This window comes from Portunus trituberculatus, chromosome 23, assembly GCF_017591435.1.
Source record: "Portunus trituberculatus isolate SZX2019 chromosome 23, ASM1759143v1, whole genome shotgun sequence".
Taxonomy (NCBI): Eukaryota; Metazoa; Arthropoda; class Malacostraca; order Decapoda; family Portunidae; genus Portunus; species Portunus trituberculatus.
Window position 1 is genome coordinate 16,238,648 of NC_059277.1, and position 23,293 is coordinate 16,261,940.

Sequence of the window (23,293 nt, forward strand, 5' to 3'; positions counted from 1 at the left end):
CTTAGGAAGTTAAGTAGTCGAAGAATTTTCTATAGTCAGAAGAGTTATGGGAGAGATAAACAGCACAGATGAATTTAGTTTGAGAGTGACTATGAAGTTGAAGCCAGATGGTGGAAAACTTGGAAGATTCTAGAGCATGGGCACGAGAGCAAGTTAAGTCATTGCGTACATAGATGCAACATCCAACTTTGGAATGAAAATGAAAATAGAGAAAGTAGGAGGGAGCAGAGAAGGGGCTACTGTCAGTTGCCTCAGACAGCTGTGTTTCGGTGAGGAAAAGAAGATGAGGTTTAGTATAGAAGAGGTGGTGTTCCACAGATTGAAAATTAGATCTAAGACCACGAATGTTGCAGAAGTTAATGTAGAAAAAGTTGAGGGAGGTGTCAAGGCATTTGGGGTCATTGACAGGAGAGTCGTCCTACCTGGGGACATTTTTGGTTCCCTCCCCAGAAGGGAACTCCAAGGCGTGTTGAATATGAGTGCCCATTCTTCTTTTAAATTTTGATTTGAAGTGCAGGGTGTATGAGTGGTAAGTGCATGTAGTTTTGTGTGAAGGAGGAGAGTTGTCTTTAGAGGGTAGGCTGTGACTGGCCCCTTGAGTTGTGAGACACAAAGGGAAACATTCAGCGAAATCACAACTAGCTTTAATGGAAGGTTCACAGCACCCCCTGAACTAGTGTTATTAGATCTCACTGGGAGTAAGTTATTGTTTTGGTAGGTGTCTACTACCTCCTCCAATGATGTCCTGTAGTTGGTGCCTTGCTTCTTAATATCTTGTCCATTGAATGATAGAACCTCAGAGAATTGAGCTAGAGTCAGTCTGAAATACTATCCAAATTTCCCTCATCCATTTCTAGCTCTTAAATAAGATGATAATATTCACTACATTCCAGTCGTTTCATAATTGCTTGATATACCCAATTCCTTTTCTTCTTATTATTCAAGGCTAAAGATAACATTAATAACTACTTCTCCTCCTCCACAACAAGAACTGTCAAGTCAACCAGCCTCCACCACATCAAATTTCTCGCCTAGCTTTGTGCCTGGTGTGAACATACCCTTAGCAACCAAAGTCAGACTGATTCTCGTACATCATGTGCCTCGTCTCCAGTATGAAACGGCCTTGAAGCCATTCGTATGGCCTTAAGTGATGCCAGCAAGGATTTTACCTTGTTGCCAACCTGTGGGCATGGAGGAGAGAGGCCTACCTGACCTACCTCAGACCCACCTTCTCACAGGTGGAGAAAGGCATACTTTGGAGGTTCCCTGTTTTCTCTCCCCCTCCTTTTTGATGAGGAAAAGCCTCAGGAGGCTATTCATTCATCTAAGAGCAATGCATATATGGCTATTCATGAGACTGTGATCAGGGCCTTAGGGAGGCAGTGGCATAGTGGATAGGGTGGTGAGCATATGGTCAGACAGATGTCCACGCATAGGTTCAAATCCCAACACATTGCCCTGTTTCTTTGCCATTTGTCGAGTGGCTTAAAGTCACCTACATTTCACCATGATACCCAAGTTCTAGGTGGTTACACCAAAGATGCACTTGTGTGATGATATGGGTACCACTGTAAATGAAATTCCCTGCACCACTAATGGGTGGAAGCTTAACAACGCTTCCAATACTCTTCAAGTTACCTACAGGCACTATAGGCCAGGACATAAAAAGAAAAAAAACATATCCTGCTCCTGGTGTTGGTGGAGTGTGGTTCACGGAATTCTTCTACTTCCTCAAGGTCCAATGCTACTACCATCCAAAAACCAGCCTTGTCTTCTCGTCCAAAGAAGTCTTGGGATGGGTCTTCCGTGCCTCTTTGCTTTCATCCCATTCGGCTGGGAGGTGGACAGAGGGGCAGCCCCTTTTAAAATCAACAACCTTACCCACCAGTGGATGGTTGCAGGTTGTCTGGTCAACAGGTGGGAGGGGTGGCTCTGGATAGGAGTGGAGAAGTTGGTCCTCGGCATCCTGAGGGAAGGCTACAGAATCCCTTTCTTTGCTCTCCCCTTGCCCCTCAATAGCCACTTCATTTACCATTAATACCAGATGACTGGTATTAATGGTAAAACTTGTTTCAGAAATATCAGATACAGTGATCCCTCATTTATCGCAGTTAATGGATACCAGAACCCCCCGCGAAAAGTGAAAAACCGCTAAGTAGGTTCCCCCCAAAAGGAATTTTGGTGTATGTGTATGTGGGTACCAGAATGTTTGAAATATGTAAACAGTATTTATACTTTACATGTACAGTATTTTACTTAAATATATTTAATTATGAAACCTTATACAGTAATTATACATTTACTCCTCTCTCTCTCTCTCTCTCTCTCTCTCTCTCTCTCTCTCTCTCTCTCTCTCTCTCTCTCTCTCTCTCTCTCTCTCTCTCTCTCTCTCTCTCTCTCTCTCTCTCTCTCTCTCTCTCTCTCATACGATACATAGCACTCATCTTCATCTGCCCTCTTTGATCATATCCAGAAGTTTCACTTTTTCACTGATGTTCATCATCTTCCTCTTGGGCTCACTAGAGGAAGCTTTTGCAGGGGCACAGCACTTAGGCAGCATTGTAAGGGCTTAATGAATCACTACTTACACAAAAAAAATTATTGCAAACGCAACACTAAAATACAGTATGTGAGACAGTCAACAGTGTGGACGAGACTGGCGAGATACAACAGGGGAAGATGTGATGATGCACAGCCAACCAGCTCACAGGATAAATCCACTCATGCTCTCATTAGTCAATCTCACACCGGGAACCAATCAAACGCCTTGTATCAGTGCCCGTGGGTATGTACAAAGCCTCTGAGTCAACTCATCTCTTTGTTTGGCATGCTGGGAAACATTCTCTCTCACGCATCAACATGAATCAACATGTTTTTTCTGCAATATGGCTGCTGATATGGCTGTATTTTTCATTTTTATCGTGAACCACAAAGTGGCGGGGGAACACTGTATATATATACAAACAATACATGTACAGTACAGGCAACCCCTGCTTGAAGAAGGTTCACATAACAAAATTTCGCTACAATGAATGTTTCCTTTTTACTACCATGGGCTCGTTTAACGAATACCAAACTCACTTTAACGAAATTTTATCCAGGTAATTTTTTCCAAGTTTGAAAGCCCCACTGTATCATGCAAGCCGACAGGTGAGGCAAATGGGCAAGCCTCTTAATGTGTGGTCCCTGCTCACCTAGCAGTAAATAAGTACGGGGTGTAACTCGAGGGGGTGTGGCCTCGCTTTCCCGGTGTGGAGCGTGTTGTGGTCCCAGTCCTACTTGAATCTTGGTCTGTGAGCTCTGAGCTCGCTCTGTAATGGGAAAGACTGGCTGGGTGACCAGCAGGTGACCGAGGTGAATACACCAGCGCCTCTCGTGGACAAGACACGCACCACCCACTCCCCTTCCTTTCCCCGCTCTTAGTTCAAAACAATAACAGTGTCCCTCGCTCAACCTGCCACCAAAATGCCCTGCAACCAGCCCTGCAATGATGCCTAGCATTGCTAAGAAGACCAAGAAGTCTCTTATTCTCGAAGTGAAGCTGGATATTATAGACACAAGAGAGGCGAGAAAACTAATAGGATTGCTCGCCACCATGGCTTGACTCCATCTACTGTCTCTACTATTTTCAAGTCAGCAGACTCTATTAAGAAGGATGGTGAGACCATATCTTCCTTGCTAGCTAAAACAACCAACTGAACTCATGACTCTGCAATGGATAAAATGGAAAGCCTTGTGGAAATGTGGTACATAAGTTTTGTATGTGGTACAATGATGCGCACTTTGTTTACATTCCACAGGTTTCCGGCTAGTGTCTTTCCCGCTCCACTCTCCCTCCTTTCATGGATTTAAGATCATCAACATTATAAAGTTAATTACACACACACATGCAAACCCCTCTTAACGATGGGGTTACGTTCCTGAAAGACCCTTTGTTAAGCGAATTTTTGTTAATCGAACCAATTATAACAAGTTTAACCCCTGACTTGAGCTTCCACTGAGAGTAAACAAAGTGAGAGTGCATCATAGTACAGTAAAAGATTTAATGAAAGTAAAAATTATGAAGTTAAACATTTAAGCATTTTAATTTAAGACTTAGTCATTATAATGTACACTATAATGTATGTATGTAAGTAACTTTATAATGTTGTTGATCTTAAATTTATGAAGGGAGGGAGAGTGGAGTGGGAAATACGCTAGCTGGCAAGCTTTGGAATGTAAACAAAGGGTGCATCATTGTATCGCATACAAAACTTATGTATCAAATTTCCACAAGGCTTTCCATTTTATCTATTGCAGAGTCACAAGTTCAGGTGGTTCTTTTAGCTTGCAAGGAAGATATGATCTCTCCAGCCTTCTTAATAGAGTCTGTTGACTTGAAAATGGTAGACAGTAGATGGAGTCAGGCCATGGTGGGAAGCAATGCTATTAGTTTTCTTGCCTCTCTCGTGTCTGTGAATAATAAGAGTAAGAGACTTCCTGGTCTTTTTAGCAACACTAGGTGACATTGCAGGGCATTTTGGTGGCATGTAGAGCGAGGGAAGATGAGTTGCTGCTGACGCTGTTATTGTTTTGAACTAGGGGAGTGAGTGGTGCGCATTTTGTCCACAAGAGGACGTGGTGTATTCAAAAGCCTGTCAGCTTGTGTGATCTGGCGGGACTTTCAAACTTGGAAAAAATTACCTGTATAAAACATTGGTAAAGTGAGTTTGGTGTTTATTAAACGAGCAAATGGTAGTAAAATCAAACCTTCATTGTAGCGAAATTTCATTGTGTGAACCTTCGTTAAGCGGAGGTTGCCTGCACATTATAATGATTTAAATTAAACTGCCTAAATGTTTACCTTCATAATTTCTACTTTCATTAAACCTTTTACTGTACAGGATGAACCTCCCAGATCTGGCAACCACCGGACCTTAGACTTGCCGGACCATGGAAAATTCTGAACTATGGGTGGTCCCCCAAAACACCCTCTATGTACTTACCCTGCATTATACAAGTGTAGCTGTAACATTGTTTTGATATATGATAGTTGTACATGTCTCGTCTTGAATTTTTGTAACCATCCCTGAGAATATTCACAATCATGTTGTAAATCAAGTTCAGCATGGAAAATTTTTGCCTACGCCATTATCATCTCGCCGAACACAGGGCGTTACCAGCACGCCTAAGCTTAAACCACTGTATGAGAGCACTGTCTAAATCACTGCTTTTACCCTCCCTAAGTGTTCTATGAACCTCCATGTTCTTCTTGCTCTCACATTCACTGTAAAACTTGAAAAGTTGATTCTTCTGCTTTTTTATATCATGGACGGTTGATGAGCCAATGTTGTACTGTTGGCATAAGGTCTGCACTGAAATGCCTTTATCTAGCTTCCTTAATAGGTCCACTTTCTGTTGCACTGATATTGTCATATATATGTGCTTTTCTTTGGTTCACACACAACACTATCACTTCCTGGTTGCTTGGAAGCCATGTTTAGGGGCAAATATTACAGAAAAAATTTTTATGCACCTGGGGGGTGGTGCTTGCAATGAGCTTTAGCGTGGTACTGATCCAAATTTGACCCAGAATGCTCAGGCTCCAAAACACAGTATAGCGCCGCTGTGTCCTAGCGGCGGTCCGGCAAATTACTCCGGCCAATTCAAAAATTTTGGCAAACAAAAATTTTGCCGGATTACAGGTGTTGCCGGATGAAAGAATACCGGATTAAGGAGGTTCAACCTGTACTATGATGCACTCTCACTTTGTTTACTCAATGGAAGTGCAAGTCAGGGGTTAAACTTGTTATAACTGGTTCGCTTACCAAAAATTCATTTGATGAATGTTTTTTAGGAACGTAATCTGTTCGTTAAGTGGGGGTTGCCTGTACTTTACATACATAGTAACATACATTGTCGTCGTTATTACACACCAACTTACGGAATTACTGTATGTACAGTATTTGTAAGTGACGCCACAGACCCTGTGATATAGTGAAAAATCCGCAGAACATAACTATGAGTATGTATAAAACCTGTGAAACAGTGAGGCCACGAAAGTTGAACCGCGAAATAGCGAGGGAACACTGTATTTTCACTGGTAATAAGCCTTTGTTGTTAATGTAAGTTTATAAATGAAAAGCTGTAAACAGAACAAACAAGAATGTTGTTCTGATGACCACGGCAGCACAACTGGTGGAGGGGGAAGGGAGAGGTTAGGGAGCCTTTGTTTACAACAATGTATGTGGAAATTCAACTATCAGGTATTTCATTGAGTACTAAATTAAATATTTTCATTCAATATTGAAAAGTTCAACTGTATTAAGACGTTTGAGAACTGAGTCTCCATTGTAGTACTTCCCTCACTCGGTTGAGATGCTCCTCATAGGTTTTGCTCAAAATGAGAAGATCATCAGTGACCATAGTACAATTTTCTACTCCTTCCAGTGCATTGTCAGTGCTGTGATACACTTAGAGCTCCTTCACTTTGAAGAGGTAGTTGCTATCTTTAACAACACCACAGCTCTGGCCTACCTGAGCAGGGAAGGGGGTACTCACTCCACCCTTCTCAACAACAAGGCTCGAGAGACTTGGCAGACACTCATTCATTGAAGATACTGACTTGATATCAGAGTTTCAAGCAATATGGTGGCAGACTGCCTAATCCCCTAACACCAGGTCCTGTCTATGGAATGGATCCTGCACATTGATGTCTGCTGACAACTGTAGTGGGTTTGGAGCTACCTTATGATGGATCTCTTGGCCACATGGCTCAACTGCAGGATCCTAAACTTTGTATCCCTTTTTTAGGATCTCGAAGCCATAGCCACAGATGCTTTCTGCTACAACTAGGACAACAGGATTTGTATGCCTTCCCTCCACTTCCTCTCATCAGGAAAGTGCTCAACAAGCTTTGAGTATCCAGGAACACAAGACTCATCCTGGTAGCACTGTACCACTCCAAAAAGGAGTGGTTTCCTGACCTACTGGAAGTGTCTATGGAGCTAACCTGATGTCTTCCCCTCAGACAGGACCTTCTGAGACAACCTCACTCTCACTAATTCCACCTTGGTCTCTGCACTTCAGCTGACAGGGTGGAGACTGTCAAGTGATTTTTATGATACAGGGGCTTCTTTTCTAGGATCAGACGTTTCTTGACTCATGCTAAGAGATCTTCCACTACTTTAAACTATCAACACAAGTGGAAGAGGTACAGGAAATGGTGCCAAAACCACTGGCACACCATTTCTGACCCCATGGTCCAGAAAGTAGGTGATTTTCTTGTTTATTTGCAACAAGCTTTTTGTCCTTCTGCCTGTTCTATTAAGGGCTACAAGGTCATACTCAACAGCATTTTTGCAGAACTTTATGCAGGAGGGACAGCTGGCCAAGGGCAACAAAACAAGAAAAAAAGGCCCATTGTGTTGCCAATTGTAGGAAGATGAAAATACAGAAGCAGGTAGGGAGTTCAAGAGTTTATTAGTGAAAGGTGTGAATGATTGAGAATACTGGTTAACTCTTGCATTAGAGAGTTCGACAGAATAGGGATAACAGGAAGAAGAAATCCTTGTCCAGCGAGGCTGCAGGAGGATGGGAGGCATGCAGTTAGCAAGATCAGTGGAGCAGGTAACATGAAAAATAGTGATGGAAAGAGATGCAACATTTTGCCAGTGAGAAAAAGGTTGAAGACAGTCAGTCAGAGGAGGGAACTTGATGAGACGAAAAGCTTTTGATTCCACCCTAATTAATAAAACTGTGAGTGGAATCCCCAAACATCCAAAATACTTCATACAAGGACAAATAAGGCTCTTGTACACAGTTAGCAGTTGGAGGGGCAAGAAAAACTGGCAGAGATGCCGCAGAATGCCTAACTTCATACAAACTGTTTTAGTGAGAGATGAGATGTGAAGTTTCCAATTCAGATTATGAGTAAAGGACAGACTGAGGATATTCATTGTAGAAGAGGGAGACAGTTGAAGGTCATTGAAGAAGAGGGGATAGTTGTCTAGATCAGGAGTACTCAATTGGCAGCCCGTGGTCCGGATCCGGACCCCAGGCCCCAGGAAGAGAAAAATCTAGTTAAATAGCATGAAGGTCCTGGTGATGGTTTCTTGCAAGTGTATTTCCTCGACTGACTGTAAGTTAGGTGTCTATAGAGAACATACGTATGGTATTTAGCTTATGAATGCTCCCAGGGCCTTACATATAAATATTTAGAATAGTTTCCCTCTGATATTGCATTTTCTGTTACTGCTCTTGTTCATATAACCATTATAATATGTTTTGAAAGAGGTATTTTTTACTACTTAAAGTACCATAACATAAAACAGCAAACACATCTAAAAAGTTTTCATTTGAAAATTCTCCATTTCAATAGTTTTTTTTTTTTTTTTTTTTGGGGGGGAGAAAAAAAATCCTAGTCTTGTTATATTTTAGCTACAAAATACAATATTTTTTTTATTTCCACGTTTTCTAAATTAGTATAAATAAAACAAACAGTGAATATGAAATTAATAAGAATCATATGGTTTACTATTCTGTTCTGAGATGGTTGTTTTAATTATTTTCTTTATTTCATGTAATAAAAGTTTCCAGACCTATGCATGCATTAGAACTTGTCTAACTGGACCTTTGCTTATAATAGTTGAGTAGCCCTGGCCTAGATGGTTGTGTCGAGTTGATAGATGGAGGAATTGAGTTTTTTGAGGCATTGAACACAACTAAGCTGGCAGTTGCAGGATCTTCTAGTCTATTATCTTCTGGAGTTTATTCTGTTCTGAGATGGTTGTTTTAATTATTTTCTTTATTTCATGTAATAAAAATTTCCAGACCTATGCATGCATTAGAACTTGTCTAACTGGACCTTTGCTTATAATAGTTGAGTAGCCCTGGCCTAGATGGTTGTGTCGAGTTGATAGATGGAGGAATTGAGTTTTTTGAGGCATTGAACACAACTAAGCTGGCAGTTGCAGGATCTTCTAGTCTATTATCTTCTGGAGTTTATTGCCAAGATGGATAAAGAAGCCCAAAGTACACTGCAAGAATTTGGTATTAAGAGCCTTGTATCCGTAGTGGGTTCAGAGGATGAGCAACTCCTATGCCCTGTTCAGGCACTAAATCACTACCTACACTGGACAGCTTCAGCTATGAGACACAGGAACCTGTTCCTCGCTGTTAAGTGTCCATCCAGACTCAAATCAATTTCCTTCTTCCTTTGGGATACCATCAAAGCAGCTCACGCTTCCATCCCTGATTACCTGTTTTGAATTTAAGGTTCATGTACATGACATCTTTGGTATTTTTACCTCCATATTTATGTGGAAAAACTGCTTTCCCCACTATCGTGAGAGCAGCCCACTGGAGGACACATTCAGTCCTTGCTGACCATTACCTCCGTGACATAGTGAGAAAGGAGGTAGATATCTTCAGTTTGGGGCCAGTTGTCATGGCTGGCCACATAATCAACTGATGACTCCCCATGGCTGACAACCCCACAGGAATGCCATTAAGGCTGTCTTTCATGAGGGCACTCCAGTACCAGACTAACAATTTCAGGCTGAGAGAAAGGGTCAGTAGCCAAGACTCAGTGCCTTTATCGGGCTCGCCCTCTCAGACTGAGATCTGCAAGCATCCTTAGGGCATTCTACAATGGTTGCCTAGGGCTCTCTTTGTTTTTTGAGACATGAGGGTCATGGAGAACTCCCATGTACTTAGCTGCATTCTGCAGCACCCTCTCTCCTTCTCAACTTCAATCAAAGATTAGTGTCTCCATGATGGACAGTTATTTCACATTCTACACCTGACATATCGTATTGAGTCCCGCCTCCTTCAGTGTTGGAGTCTGCTAATTTTTGTATGGAAAAACAGGTCTCTGTAATAAAAATATGATTTTTAGAACTAAAAGGAATTTCTTCACTTACCTGTGTTTCATCCAAAAACAAGTGCCCTGCCTTCTTCCCCTCAGTCTGATTACATATGTGAAAATTAAACTGAGGTGATACACAGCTGAAGGTAAAAAGACTGGCTGAGACACCTCAGAACTTTAGGTATTATAGAAGCTCTTTTAGCTAAAAAAGAGATGCGAAGCTTCCAGTTTGAATTATAAGTAAAGGACAAACAATGAATATTCAGTATAGAAGAAGCAGACAGTTGAATGTTGTTGAAGAGCTGTCTGGAAGGCTGTGTCAAGTTGATAGATTGAGGAATTGAGTTTTTTGAGACACTATTAACACGCTCCCTGTGACTGCTAGCGCAGTGAACTCGCCTGCACTGCGATACAAATAAATTATCATCACGTCAATGGTGGTCAAGTCAGCGAAGTGAGAAGAGCAGAGTGTTGTCTGGGAGAACACCCAAACAAATGAGCAACCTCAAAGTGTTTGCCCAGTGGTGGATTGTATTGCATACCGTGAAAAATGTATTACTTTTCTGCGATACGACCCACTGAAGGGCATACTTTATTTGTTGGTATTCAGTGCATCTCTATACAGTACTATATTTTTCCTTTCCAAAATTTGTTTTATATATTTATCTCTTTGTTTTCTATATTTAGAAAATGAATGGTACACGGTTTTATGGTCAACTTAATTCAACAGAAGAGAAAGAAGTTATAACAAGATAATAAAGATGGTATCAGGAAAATTATGAAATTATGAAAAGATCAATAAAGAAAATTATTGAAGCTTATCAAGGAAAGTCCTGTTGTGAGATCTCAGTTTGAAATATTTTGTATAGAAAAGTCTTTTTGTTCTTCTGAAGGAAAAATGCAAGATGATATAGTTTTCTTATTTGTAATAGAAAATAAAGGGGAAAAAAAGAATTTTTCAGTTGATTTTTATAACTTTTTTTTATTTATTCTGTTTTGTTTCTTTGCTTATTTTTATTTCTATATGCAAATCAAAGGATCACCAATGGCAGCTCTTTTACAAATTGTCAGAATGATATCAAGAAAATATCAATTTTATTTTTATAAATTATTAAAGCTTGTCAAAGAAAGTCCAATTGTAATACCTGTTTCAATAATTTGCTATAGAAATAAGCTTTAAGTTCTTCTGAAGGAAAAATGCAAGTTAGTTTTTTTTTTTTTTTTTTTTTTTTACACATGTATTAGAAAGAAAATATGGAAACAAGAAAACTTTTTTTTCATATAATTTTAATTACACTAAAAACATTATAAGCTACATATTATTTATCAATCATAGTTTATTATGCCCTTCTATACATACTGTTTATTGAAATTTTAATATATAATCCAATTTCCATTAATAGTAATTTTAGAATGTGATGTATGTGAAAACTGCTGTATGACCCACCAGTGGGTTGCATCACAACAGTGAATAATAACTGATGACCCATCGCTGGGTCGTGTCACAGGGAATGTGTTAAGTTTTCTCTATCCCAATCAGAAATTTTAGAGGTAAAAAGTTTTTTGTGTCTTCTTTTTACTGCATTAGGTTTTGACTCATGACAATGATATGTAGCACTCTTCTACACAAAACTAGATCTCTCTCATATCCCAAGAGTAAGTACCAAAGACCATATAAATAGTAGCATTCTCAAGACAAGTATACCAAATGAAGAACATCATTGTACAGGGTTTTCTCAAATTATGCAAGGGATTTGTTCCTGAAGGGATTGCATAATGTAAAAATTGCATAAAGTGAACATGGTTACTGAGCTAAACTGTACAGTACATCCCAAGTCTGGAGGATTGCATTTAGCTGACATTAAATTAAAGGATACAGCGTGTTGACAGTACACATGAGGAACACCTGGTGACACCTGGGGTCATATTCTACATATCAGGTCTCACAGAATTCCTGATCATCACTTCACTGATCCTGCTGGTCTCATAGAATTTCTGATCACCACTCCACTGACCCTCTTAAGGGTCACAACTAGTCAGCTTGAAATAGATAGAAAGAAATAGGTTCTTGACATAAAGTCCTGTGATCTAAATAATTTTTACATTATATTACTACTTTTGGGAATAGTTAGACAGTGTATCCAAACAAAAGAACCATGATAAATTGAAGATTATGCCCAACAGCCCGACACATTCAGGCTGTGCAGGGCAAGAAAACTGATCGTACCCCTCCTGGCAGTTATTTATGATGATAAATTATTGCATCAAAGAAGGACATTATTTAGTCATCATTACTGATGTTTACCATTAAATTAATGATAAAAACTGTTACAGATCGTGTTATGGTATGTATAGCCATGTTCCCACAGTGTTGACAGAGTCCATATCACGGAACTAAACCAGCCGTGTTATTCTAAACCTCAAAACCTCATATTTTAAATATGCATAAATTGAGAAATCCCTGTACATATACACAGACATAAATATGTTATGGTTTTCAAACTTCTAACAAAATCCTTAATCAAAATAAGCATTCAAACCAGCTTTCAGATCAAACCGTGAAAACTTAACGTGTATCCTCTAGAATAATGTGGATTTATGGTCTGTCTTTTACAGGGAGATGAGCAACTTGGGACCCTACAGTAGGTGTTCCATAGCTGGCATGAGTATGGAGAAGGATAGAGAGAGCATTGGTGTGCCATTCTCCTCCACCTTTAACTGTCCGCCCCACCATGTGTGTCCAGATGTTGAAAAGGACTTCAAGGATATATGCATGGTAAATTAGTTTGTGTGTGTGTGTGTGTATTTACCTAGTTGTAGTTTTACAGGGCCTGGGCTTTATGCTCATGTGGCCCTGTCTCCATATCTACACTTATCCAATCTTACTTTAAAAGTATGCACACTCGTTGCAGACACTACTTCTTCATTTAAACTGTTCCACGTCTCAATACATCTTTGTGGGAAACTATACTTTTTAACATCTCTCAGACATCTTCCTTTTCTCAGCTTTTTACTATGCGATCTTGTGCTTTGAATGTCTCAGGATCAGTTTCTCATTATCCACTTGGTCCATTCCGTTGATCAATTTATAAACTTGTATCAGATTTCCTCTCTCTCTTCTTTGTTCCAGGGTTGGCAGATCCATAGCCTTTAGTCTCTCCTCATATGTCATCCCTTCAAATTTTGGAACCATTCTTGTAGCCATTTTTTGTAATCTCCAACTTTCTTATGTGTTTCTTTTTATGAGGGTCCACACTACTCCTGCATATTCCAATCTGGGTCTTATTATAGTGTGTGTGTCTGTGTCTGTGTCTGTCTTCCTGCCCAAAGTGTGATGATTTATGTGTGTCTACTCCCTTGTGTGTAATAATTATTGAAGTACATGAGATTTACCGTAGGTTAATTGAAATGTGCTTTGGATTTTGCAAGGCAAATCACCTCTGCTAGATGTGAGCTTTCACATGAGGCATACTGCACTTCACCACACTGTCAGTCTTTAAAGAGTAGTACAACCACCCACATGAATCATCACCTCCACTCAAGTCAGGAAAGTATCATTGGGAAACCCAATTAACTAAGGGAGAGAGTGGAGGGCATGTGAAAGCTCCCATCTAGCAGAGATGATTTGCCTCACAAAATCCGAAGCACACTTCAACTGACCTACAGGAAGTCTCATGTACTCAAGGAATTTTACTTCAGCAAATCACCTGTCTGCTAAATGGCATTGTCACATGAGATTTTAAAGTCATGTGGGTGTTGTTTCCATCTAATCCTATCAAATGCCACATCATGTAAGCAGGTGTAAAGAAAACTCCCTAGAAAGAGAGGCCAATCTTCACTATGGAGACATAACATTACCCTTATGAAACATAATAAATCAAAACATAAAAAACCCAACTTAATATATTTATAAACATGAATTACACAGAACCCAGCACTGCCTCTTGAAATGGGTCTATGTCCCAGAGTATATCCTTAATATAATGCCTAACGAACATGGCCTCCTGTGTCCAACCAGCCTTAGCCATGATAGTGGCAATTGGCATGGCCAGCACCTTGGCCATAGATGCCTAGGCAGGTCTAACACTACCTACAGTGAACCTCTTGGTGTCAATTCTACACCTATCTAACATTGTCATGAGCCACCTGGCCACCATGTCTTTAGAAACACTCATATGAGGTTTTATGTAACTGATGAGTAGTTTCCTGTCTGCAGTCCCGAATTCTATCCAGAGCTTCTCAGTTCTCTCTATATATTCCTTCATGGTTATAAATACATACATCCTGTTATTCTGAGTATAAGCTCTAAACTCAATTGTCTGAACATTAATCTTAGGTCGGCATTGCTTGATGTTATCCCTAACAAAACAAACAGAGTCTTCTCCAAAGGTTATTTTCCTCAGCATTGACTAGTGCAATGCTTGAACCCTGGCTGCTTGTGTCAGTGCCATCAGCATCACCAACTTGAGCAACAGTTCCTTCAAAGAAAGGCTGTGCAGTGGGTCCATGGTCCTTATCCTCTGCAACACATGTTTCACACCCCAGGTCGTCACATATATGGTTGTAGAAGGGCGCAAGTTGAAAACCCCATGCAGAAACCTATTGATGAGAGGGTGATTCCCTGCCCTGCATCCTTCCACCACAATACCTAAGGCTGAGAGAGGCCTCCCTCACCATATTAATACTCTCATAGCCCACATCTCTGTGAAAAGTATGAGACAAAAAATTTAAGATGTTAGCAACAGAGGGAGTAAGGGGATTGATGTTTCCTCGACTACAAAAGTGTGACCACCTCTTACTGTGAGGGCCATATTGTCTTTCAGTCCGTGGTTTCCAGGAAGCCATGACAATTTCTGTACCCGCTTCAGATATTCCACGTGCTCCAAGTTGTGTCCTGACAGCCAACAAGCCATCAAATTGGTGTGCCTCATTATCGGGTGCTCCTCCACAGAGGACGGATGCAGTAGCACATTCCTCCTGCTCCGTATGAGCTGAAGGTCTTCTACCAGCAGCCAAAGGGGTATGCCCATCCAAGGTTGCGACAGCCAGAGTGGAATGACAATCTATCCTCGGGCCCTTTCTTCCCATAACTTCTGTAGGCATGTAGGGATCAGAGAGAATGGAGGAAAGAGGTAAACTAATTCAAACTGTGCTCATGGAATTGTAAAAGCATCAATATAGGCTGCTTCTGGGTTCAGTGTCCTGGAACAGAATTGAGCCACTTGCATGTTTAAATGGGAAGGAAACAGGTCTATGCAAGGAGTCCCAAAGATATTACACAACTTCTGAAATATCATCTTGTCCACTGCCACTCATGCCTGTCATTAAAGGAACAGGACACGACACATCTGCCAACATGTTGAACTTGCCCGGTATGTGAGAAGCTGTAATCCAGGTACCATTTCTAATGCATCAGTCCCATATACCAAGACAAATGTCAACACAAACCACCAATTTAACACTACCCATCTCATTCACATAATTAATCATCATAGTGTTATCACACAGCACATCGATGTGCAATCCTCTGTAGAGATGGGTAAAAGATTTCAAGGTGAATAATATAGCATTAATGTGCAAAAGTACCTCATCAGGGAACCATCTGCCATTCGTAACGAGGCCATTGAGGCTACCTGCCTAACCTGAATTTGATGGATCTGTAAACATTTCAATATCTGGTGCTTTTCTGAATATTAGAGTAGTGGGCATTACCTAGTAATGCCAAGGCACCATTAAGCATGGCCACCTCATGGGCTACAACTGGATGGTCTTCATCATGAGCCACCTTGTCCAGAACTGTAAAGGACTTGACAACAATCATGGGGGCCTTAGTGATGTCCTTTCCCACTTCACGTAAGCGAAAGTCGGCTTTCCTTGCTTCCTTAGACAGCACCTGTGCATTGCATTCCACTTGTGTTTATGCATGGCAGTTACTGGGTCTCAGTGTCACATCTTCCTCTACAATGGCCTTGTAATCCTCCTCTTGCATGCCACTGACAAATGGGTGGTTCACCACTGCAGTAACCTCCTTGTCAAGTTCCTCCGAGACATTTTCCGTGGGCCTATAGTTCTTGGCACCTTGTCGTAAAACAGGAAACATTCCCCTGGACCACCTCCTCTGCACAGCTGGCCTTTGACGGGGAGATCTGAACCCAGAAAACCTTGCAGGTGACACCTGAGAAACAGGTGCCTAATTAGTACTAGACAAAGGCAGGGGAGCAGCATGTTGAACTTCATTAGTATTTACAGCCTTACTCTCCTTCTTAAGTTTGTCCATGTCACTCCTCAATACAGCTATAGCATCCATAATCAAGGCCAGATTAGGAGCACTGTTGTCTTCATCGGTGGAGGCAGGGGAGAGGGAGGTGACCGAGAAAAGCTGTTCCTCTCGAGGTGGAAATGTGACTCCTTGTCCAAACTCAACCGCTCATGATAGTTAGAACAGCTCCTTGACCTGGAATGGTCCTTACCATGCCTACTGCCCTTATGAAGGTCCTTGACATTTGAGGGGAAGCGGTACATGCCTGTAGGTCTTTCTCCATCAGGACTGTGACCAGCAATAGAAGGTGACCAAGACATGATGGTGCGACGAACATGTAAACAATGTCGCTGCAAGACGCTACCTCTTCAAACGGCTGTTACTCTGCCTTCCCAACAGTACCTTATCTGCTCTCTCAGGATAATGGTAAATAAAGTATTACAGGCCACAGTTAGCAGGGAATCCAGTTGCCCCAAATATGGAAAATAAGCTTATAATCTGCTCCCCCTATACATGGGTAATGGGGGTAGCAACAGCTCGCTCCTATCATGGGTAACAGGAGCAGCAACAGCCCGTCCCTATCACGGGTAACAGGTATTAACAACCTACACCAACACAGGTAGTGTGATAGGTTATAACCCACTCTTATCACAGATAACAGGAATAGCAACAATGGACCAGCAGGCAGTTGGCCCAATGTCCAATCAGTGTGGCGTCCACATAGCCTCTTTCAAGTCAGGATTTTTCTCCAACTCGTAATTAAAAAAAGGCAATCTCTTCCTTGCACCCTTCTCATTATCAAGCAAACTCAGCTTTGCATCTTCATTTTTCCAAGATAGAGCAACCTCATGCCTGTTATCAACATGAGTTATCTAGTTATATAGTTGAGGAGGACTTAGATGTTGTATGTGTCACAGAGGCATGGGTAAATGAGGAAAAGTTTAGGGAAAATAGGAAAGAATATGAAGTAGATGGATACATTATGTATTTACACCAGAGAATTGGTAGGATAGGTGGAGGAGGAGTTATTTATGTAAAAAAATCCTTCATTTCCAGTCAGGTTAATGGTATTAAGGTAGATAACAGAGTAGAGTCCTTATGGCTGGATGTTAGAGTAAACAAAAGTAAGGTTATTAGAGTAGGAGCTTTTATAGACCACCTAACCAGTCAGCAGATGTAGACAACCTTATGGTAGATGAGATAAATAGGGGTGTACTAGTCAGACAATTATCTTAGGGATTTTAATCTTAAGTCAGTAAACTGGGAGAGGATGGTAGGAGATGCTAGTGAAAATAAGTTTATGGAAAGTTTTCAGGATAACTATTTAGTGCAGATGGTAGATAAACCTACTAGGGGGAGGAAGGTTTTAGACATAGTACTAACAAATATTGAGCATTGTTTAAAGGAAGTTGAGGTAGGAGAGACTTTAGCAAACAGTGACCATCATATAATTAGATTTATCATTAATTCCAGTAGGGATAATATAGTGAATAAGACTAGAGTCCCAAACTATCAGAAAGGCAATTATGGTAGGTTACGTCAGTTATTAGGAGAGGTAAACTGGGAAGATAGTTTTGGAAATAAAACTGCACAGGAGATGTGGGATATTTTTAAGGTTGTAGTAAAGGGTATAGTGATGCAGTGTATCCCTTACAAAGATATAAGGCAGAGAAACAGGAAGCCATTATGGTGGACTCATGAGATAGGTAGACAGATCAGAGAGAAAAAGAGGGCATATAGAGAGTTGCAGAAAAGTGGGGAAGATGTAGATTTGATTAGGTACAGACAGGTCAGGGATGATTTGAGTAAGATTATACAAAAAAGTAAAAGGCAGGCAGAGATAAAACTAGCTAGACCTGGGAGTAAAGATCCCCAAAAAATATGTAGTTATTACAAGGTCAGTGATAAAAGAAATAAGGATAGGATTGGACCACTCAGAAAAGATGGTGTAGTAGTGGATCAAAATGAAGACATATTAGAATTATTGAATGAACAATTTTCTTCAGTATTTACTAGGGAAAGAATAGGAAATCCTGTTACAAACAGTGCGACGAGTAGTTTAAGTGCTTTAGAAAATATTGATATAAAACCGGGAATTATTAGGAAATTTATTCTTGAACTAGACGATAGGAAAGCTAGTGGTCCTGATGAGCTACATGCCAGAGTACTTAGGGAGGGTTTAGACAGTATTTCTGAAGCACTTAAGTTAATCTTTGAAAGATCACTTAGGTTTGCTGAGATACCTCAGGACTGGAAGTTAGCTAATGTTACTCCAATATTTAAAAAAGGTAGGAAGGATGATGCAAATAATTATAGACCAATCAGTTTAACTAGTATAGTATGTAAGATACTAGAGAAAATCATTAAGGATAGTATTTGGGAGCATTTAAATGAGAATAGATTAATTAGAGATACCCAACATGGCTTTAGATCAGGGAGGTCCTGTCTTACAAATTTGCTCGATTTCTTAGAATATATTACCAAGGAGTTAGATGATGGAAATAGCATAGATGTTATATATCTAGATTTTAGCAAGACGTTTGATAAGGTACTGCATAGGAGGCTAGTGTACAAATTGAGACTACATGGGATAGGGGATAGGTTAGTTGATTGGATTAGTGAATGGCTTTCTGATAGGAAACAGAGAGTAGTATTAAATGGGGCAATGTCTGAGTGGAAGGAAGTGGTTAGTGGGGTACCCCAAGGATCAGTGCTAGGACTTCTTCTTTTCTTGGCGTACATTAATGATTTAGATATAGGAATTAGTAGCAAAGTATCAAAGTTTGCAGATGATACTAAGATAGCATGTGCAGTACAGGGTGAAAAGGACAATTACAGAATACAACGAGACCTGGACAGGCTGATAGCATGGAAGATTAGAAACCAAAGCTGCAGGTTAGATATAAGAAAATATTTCTTTAGTCATAGGGTGGTAGACTTCTGGAATGCATTGCCAGAGAGGGTTGTAAATAGCACTAGTTTGACAATGTTTTAAAACAGATTAGATAAGCACTTAAATTTATTAGATTTATAATTATGTATAGCACTGCTTGATAGTTTTTATAAGAAATTTACTATAGTTAAACAAGACATGATCCCCATGTATGGGGATCACAGATTGTAGAGGAATTTGCTGCATGACTTAGCCCTGTTAATGGGCCAAATATTTAGAATTAGTATATAATGTATTGTGTACTTGTAAGTGTATCTTTAAGTACTGATGACGAGGTCGCTGTGCGACTGATACAGGATAACCTAGATGGGCCCTGGTGGCCCTTTGTTATCCTATTATTTATGTTATGTTATGTTAAGCCAGTTATAAAGTTATATCATCATTCTCAATAATTCTAGGTAGACATCAAGCCAGTAGAACAAGATTTTGTTTGCTAATTCCTTAGATTCTGAGAGCATTAGCTGGGTCTAGCAAGCTAAATCTTGATAAAATTGGGTCACCAAAGTCAAACCTCTATTCTGTTTCTTTTGCAGCAGTGAGTAGGAATGGTGGACACTTGAGACCTTTACTTCATCTATGCTCTGTTGTTTTATAGCACTGAATTTTCTGTTGTTCTTTTTATTGCTGATACACACAGGTATACTTGTTCAAGTTGAATTAAATCCTTAACCACTAATGAATATACAGTCATGTACTCAGCTACTCTTGTTAGGGATTTAATGAAACTTGGGTTACCAACAACTTTTCTATATCACTAATTTTGACATTAAATCACTTTTCACTAATATACCCTTAACAGAGGTCATTAACATCTGCATAGAGAAATGCAAAGATTTCTTACATCATAACCTTACTGTTTTGCAATTCAGATAATTATTGGACCTAGCTGTAAAAGAATCAAGTTGTACCAACAAGTTGATGGGGGTAGCAATGGGGTCCCCCCTTGGTCCTTCTTAGGCTAATTGCTTCCTGTGCTTCAAGGAAACTATTTGATTAAAAGCTGCCATAAAGAATGTAAACCTATTGTTTATAGAGGATATGTACATGACTGCATTTTGATTTTTACAGATGAATCATATATAAAAGAATTTCAGCAGTTTTTTAATTCACAACATAGGAACCAGTAGAGTTGGAAGAAAAGTAATTGCATGCCTTTTTTTGGATGTGATAATTAAAAAGAGTGCATATGGTCTAGTCACAGATGTATACAGGAATAAAAATCTTTACTGGTTTAGGACTTAACTGTACATCTTTAGCTCATATCTATAATGTCAACTCTGTTAGAAACCTAATATCTATAGGTAAACTCTTAAAACTTTACTATATAGGGCCTTTAGTATATGTAGCCCTTGCATCAATTTTTACAAAGAGATTAATAGTTTAAGAAATATTTTACATCAAATGGATATCCACTAACATTATTCGAGTAGCATGTACAGTATTTATCTAGTTGTATTTACCTAGTTGTAGTTTTACAGGGCCTGGGCTTTATGATTGTGTGGCCCCATGTCCATATCTACACTTATCCAATTTTTCTTTAAAACTAAGCACACTTGTTGCTGACACCACTTCTTCACTCAAACTGTTCCACGTCTCAACACATCTTTGTGGGAAACTATATTTTTTAACATCTCTCGGACGTCTTCCCTTTCTCATCTTTTTACTATGCGATCTTGTGCTTTGAATGTCATATTCTTCTCTCAGGGTCAGTTTCTCATTATCCAACTGAAACTGAAACAGTTTTTGTGCAATAAATTTAGCAATAAGGATTAAAGAACTGAGGAAAAGCCAGTCATGTACCTTAACCCGTAAGAGGTCAACCACATGCATGTACGTGGAGTCTTTGCTTATTATTTGTGGTTAATCAAGCACAAATATGTGCGCCCCTTTCTCACTTTCTACGCATTTAAAATTCTCTCCAACTTCAGTATTTATGTTCTTTGAAGTGTCTAGCATATATTAGCACAGTTTCCCTCCATTCTGACATGGGGTAGTCACCCCCCCTCTCCCACCCGTCCCTGCTTTGACGCGACCAAAGAAATGGAGTGACACTCGGTATTACTGTCATGAGTGTGATGTAGCTCTATGCATTGAGTCTTGTTTTGAAGAATATCATACCATGCTCCAATACAAGCTTAGATACTGAAAAAAATAATAAACAATATTTTGCAGTAAACTTCCAATTTAGCAAATTACTTTTTACATTATATTTACAGTATTTACAAATATTTTTTGTATTTTCATTTCATAAAACATGGGTTAATTTATGAATATGTAACCATTATACACATGTCCCTTAGGAGAAAATATCGATAAAAGGATAAAAAAAGCCTCATTCAAAATATCGATAAAAGGATAAAAAAAAAAAAAAGCCTTGTTCAGAAGTCATATGACTGGCTGCATCACTGAATGAGCTAAATTTAAAGCTCCAGCAGGACATTTAAAATTGGCGATTTCGAACTTTGACCCTTAATACACGATGATCGTTTCGGGACGATTGTAGTGTCGCATGCAGAGAGGCGAAGATCGTTCCGGTATTCATGATTTTTCCGTGCTAAACATTTGAATCTCTCCTCCTCACTATTGGTCCTGGGGCAAGTGAAGGTATCTGGCATCTTTTTTTGCTCGCCTCCTTGAGCCTTGAGACATGTTCCTTCACAATAGGTCATCTTTTCCCATTTCAAGGCGCCATCTGGCAGCCCCTGTCATCCAGAGGGAGGAAACGGTACTCCAAGTGATGTTATGTCAGTGTTACTCGGTAATGACATTGAGGACAGTGATGAAAATAAAGACTGATTTTTGTATTGAGACAGAAGAAAGTGAAGACTCCAGTAGTGATTCTGATAGTGATCTGGGAGACAGAGCTAGACCAACCCTAACAGCAACGTTCATACTCCCGTTGAGCAATGCGCTGGTGTGTGTCACCCATGGTTGCCTCTACAGGACTGTGCTTGTCGGCCAAGTTACGTGAATCCCATTGCTAATAAGAGTTGCTAGATTCCAATTATTTTAGAAATCCACAATATTTGTATTATAGGATTTTTTAATGTAAAATCTATTTTTATCTACATACTTACCCATAATTATTAATTACTGCTTAAACCCCATTCGAACAGCAAACTTACATTATGTCTAACAGCTCGAGCAAAGAAACAAAAGAAATACTTGAGGTGCCCTTACTCATTTTCTTTCAAAGATACCTCACCCGTTTTCTATTCCGAGGTATCAGCCATCAGGCCGATTCCCTCATTCGCCTCTAGCCCAGAAGGTCATAGAGGGGAGGGAGGATGGGAAACTCAATTATGACTTTTTTTTTTTTTTTTTTTTTTTTTTTACGGTAAGGCCTATAGCGCCTGTAGGTACACGAAGAGTGTATGGGAAGCGCTGTTCAGCTTCCGCCCATTAGTGGCGCAGGCAATTTTATTTATAGTGGTACTCATATTAGGGCCCATATCACAGCCCAAGTTCATCTTGAGTGTAACCACCTAGAACCTGGGTATCATGGTGATATGTAGGTAACTTTAAACCACTCGACAAATGGCAAAGTGTTTTAAGGCTGTACGTGGTGGGATTCGAACCTACGCGTGGACGTCTGCCCGATCCCACGCTCACCACCTTATGTGTGTAGATAAAAATGGATTTTACATTGAAAAAATCCTATTTGTTATTACACATACTACTACCCATAATTAGTAATTATTGCTTAAGAACTGAATCCCAAGTATAGAAGGGAGGATGACTTCACCCCTAACAACAATTTTCACTCCAAGACACACAATCTTACAAACCCAAAACTTACAAGGCGGAGGCCATATACTGAGGTGGGTGCAACACTTGTATCCCATGACAGAGGGACAAAACCAAAGGAGTGAGAGGAGCATAACAACTCTTGCCCTGAGAACAGTCCAAGGACCTCAAACCCCACATCGGATAATGCATAGAACAGTATATATGTATTAGGAACCCAAAAGAAAACTTAATGAATTACCCTGAGAGCCGATACAACAAGGCCCAGAAAAAAGGTACAGTAAGCCCCCACATTTAGCGATCCTATTAGTCTGTCGAAACCATCGCTAAATTGGAATTTCCCCAAATTTGAATTCTACTTTAAATAGGGAAAAATACCAATCAGTCTTTCATCCGCCCAAAGTTCCCATTTCGAGTCCCCATTTACAGGTGCAAAATAAACAAGCTTTCTTTGATACATTAGCAAATATACAATATATTGGTAGAT

At 39.9% G+C, this 23,293-nt stretch overlaps 1 protein-coding gene across 1 annotated transcript in view; it reads left to right on the forward strand.

Moving 5' to 3' along the window:
- The window catches only part of LOC123507730 (serine protease nudel-like), a 165,825-nt gene that overhangs the window by 75,466 nt on the left and 67,066 nt on the right, over positions 1 to 23,293 (forward strand). The window contains 1 exon segment of the mRNA XM_045260891.1: positions 12,464 to 12,623. Coding sequence (XP_045116826.1) covers positions 12,464 to 12,623 — 160 coding nt within the window.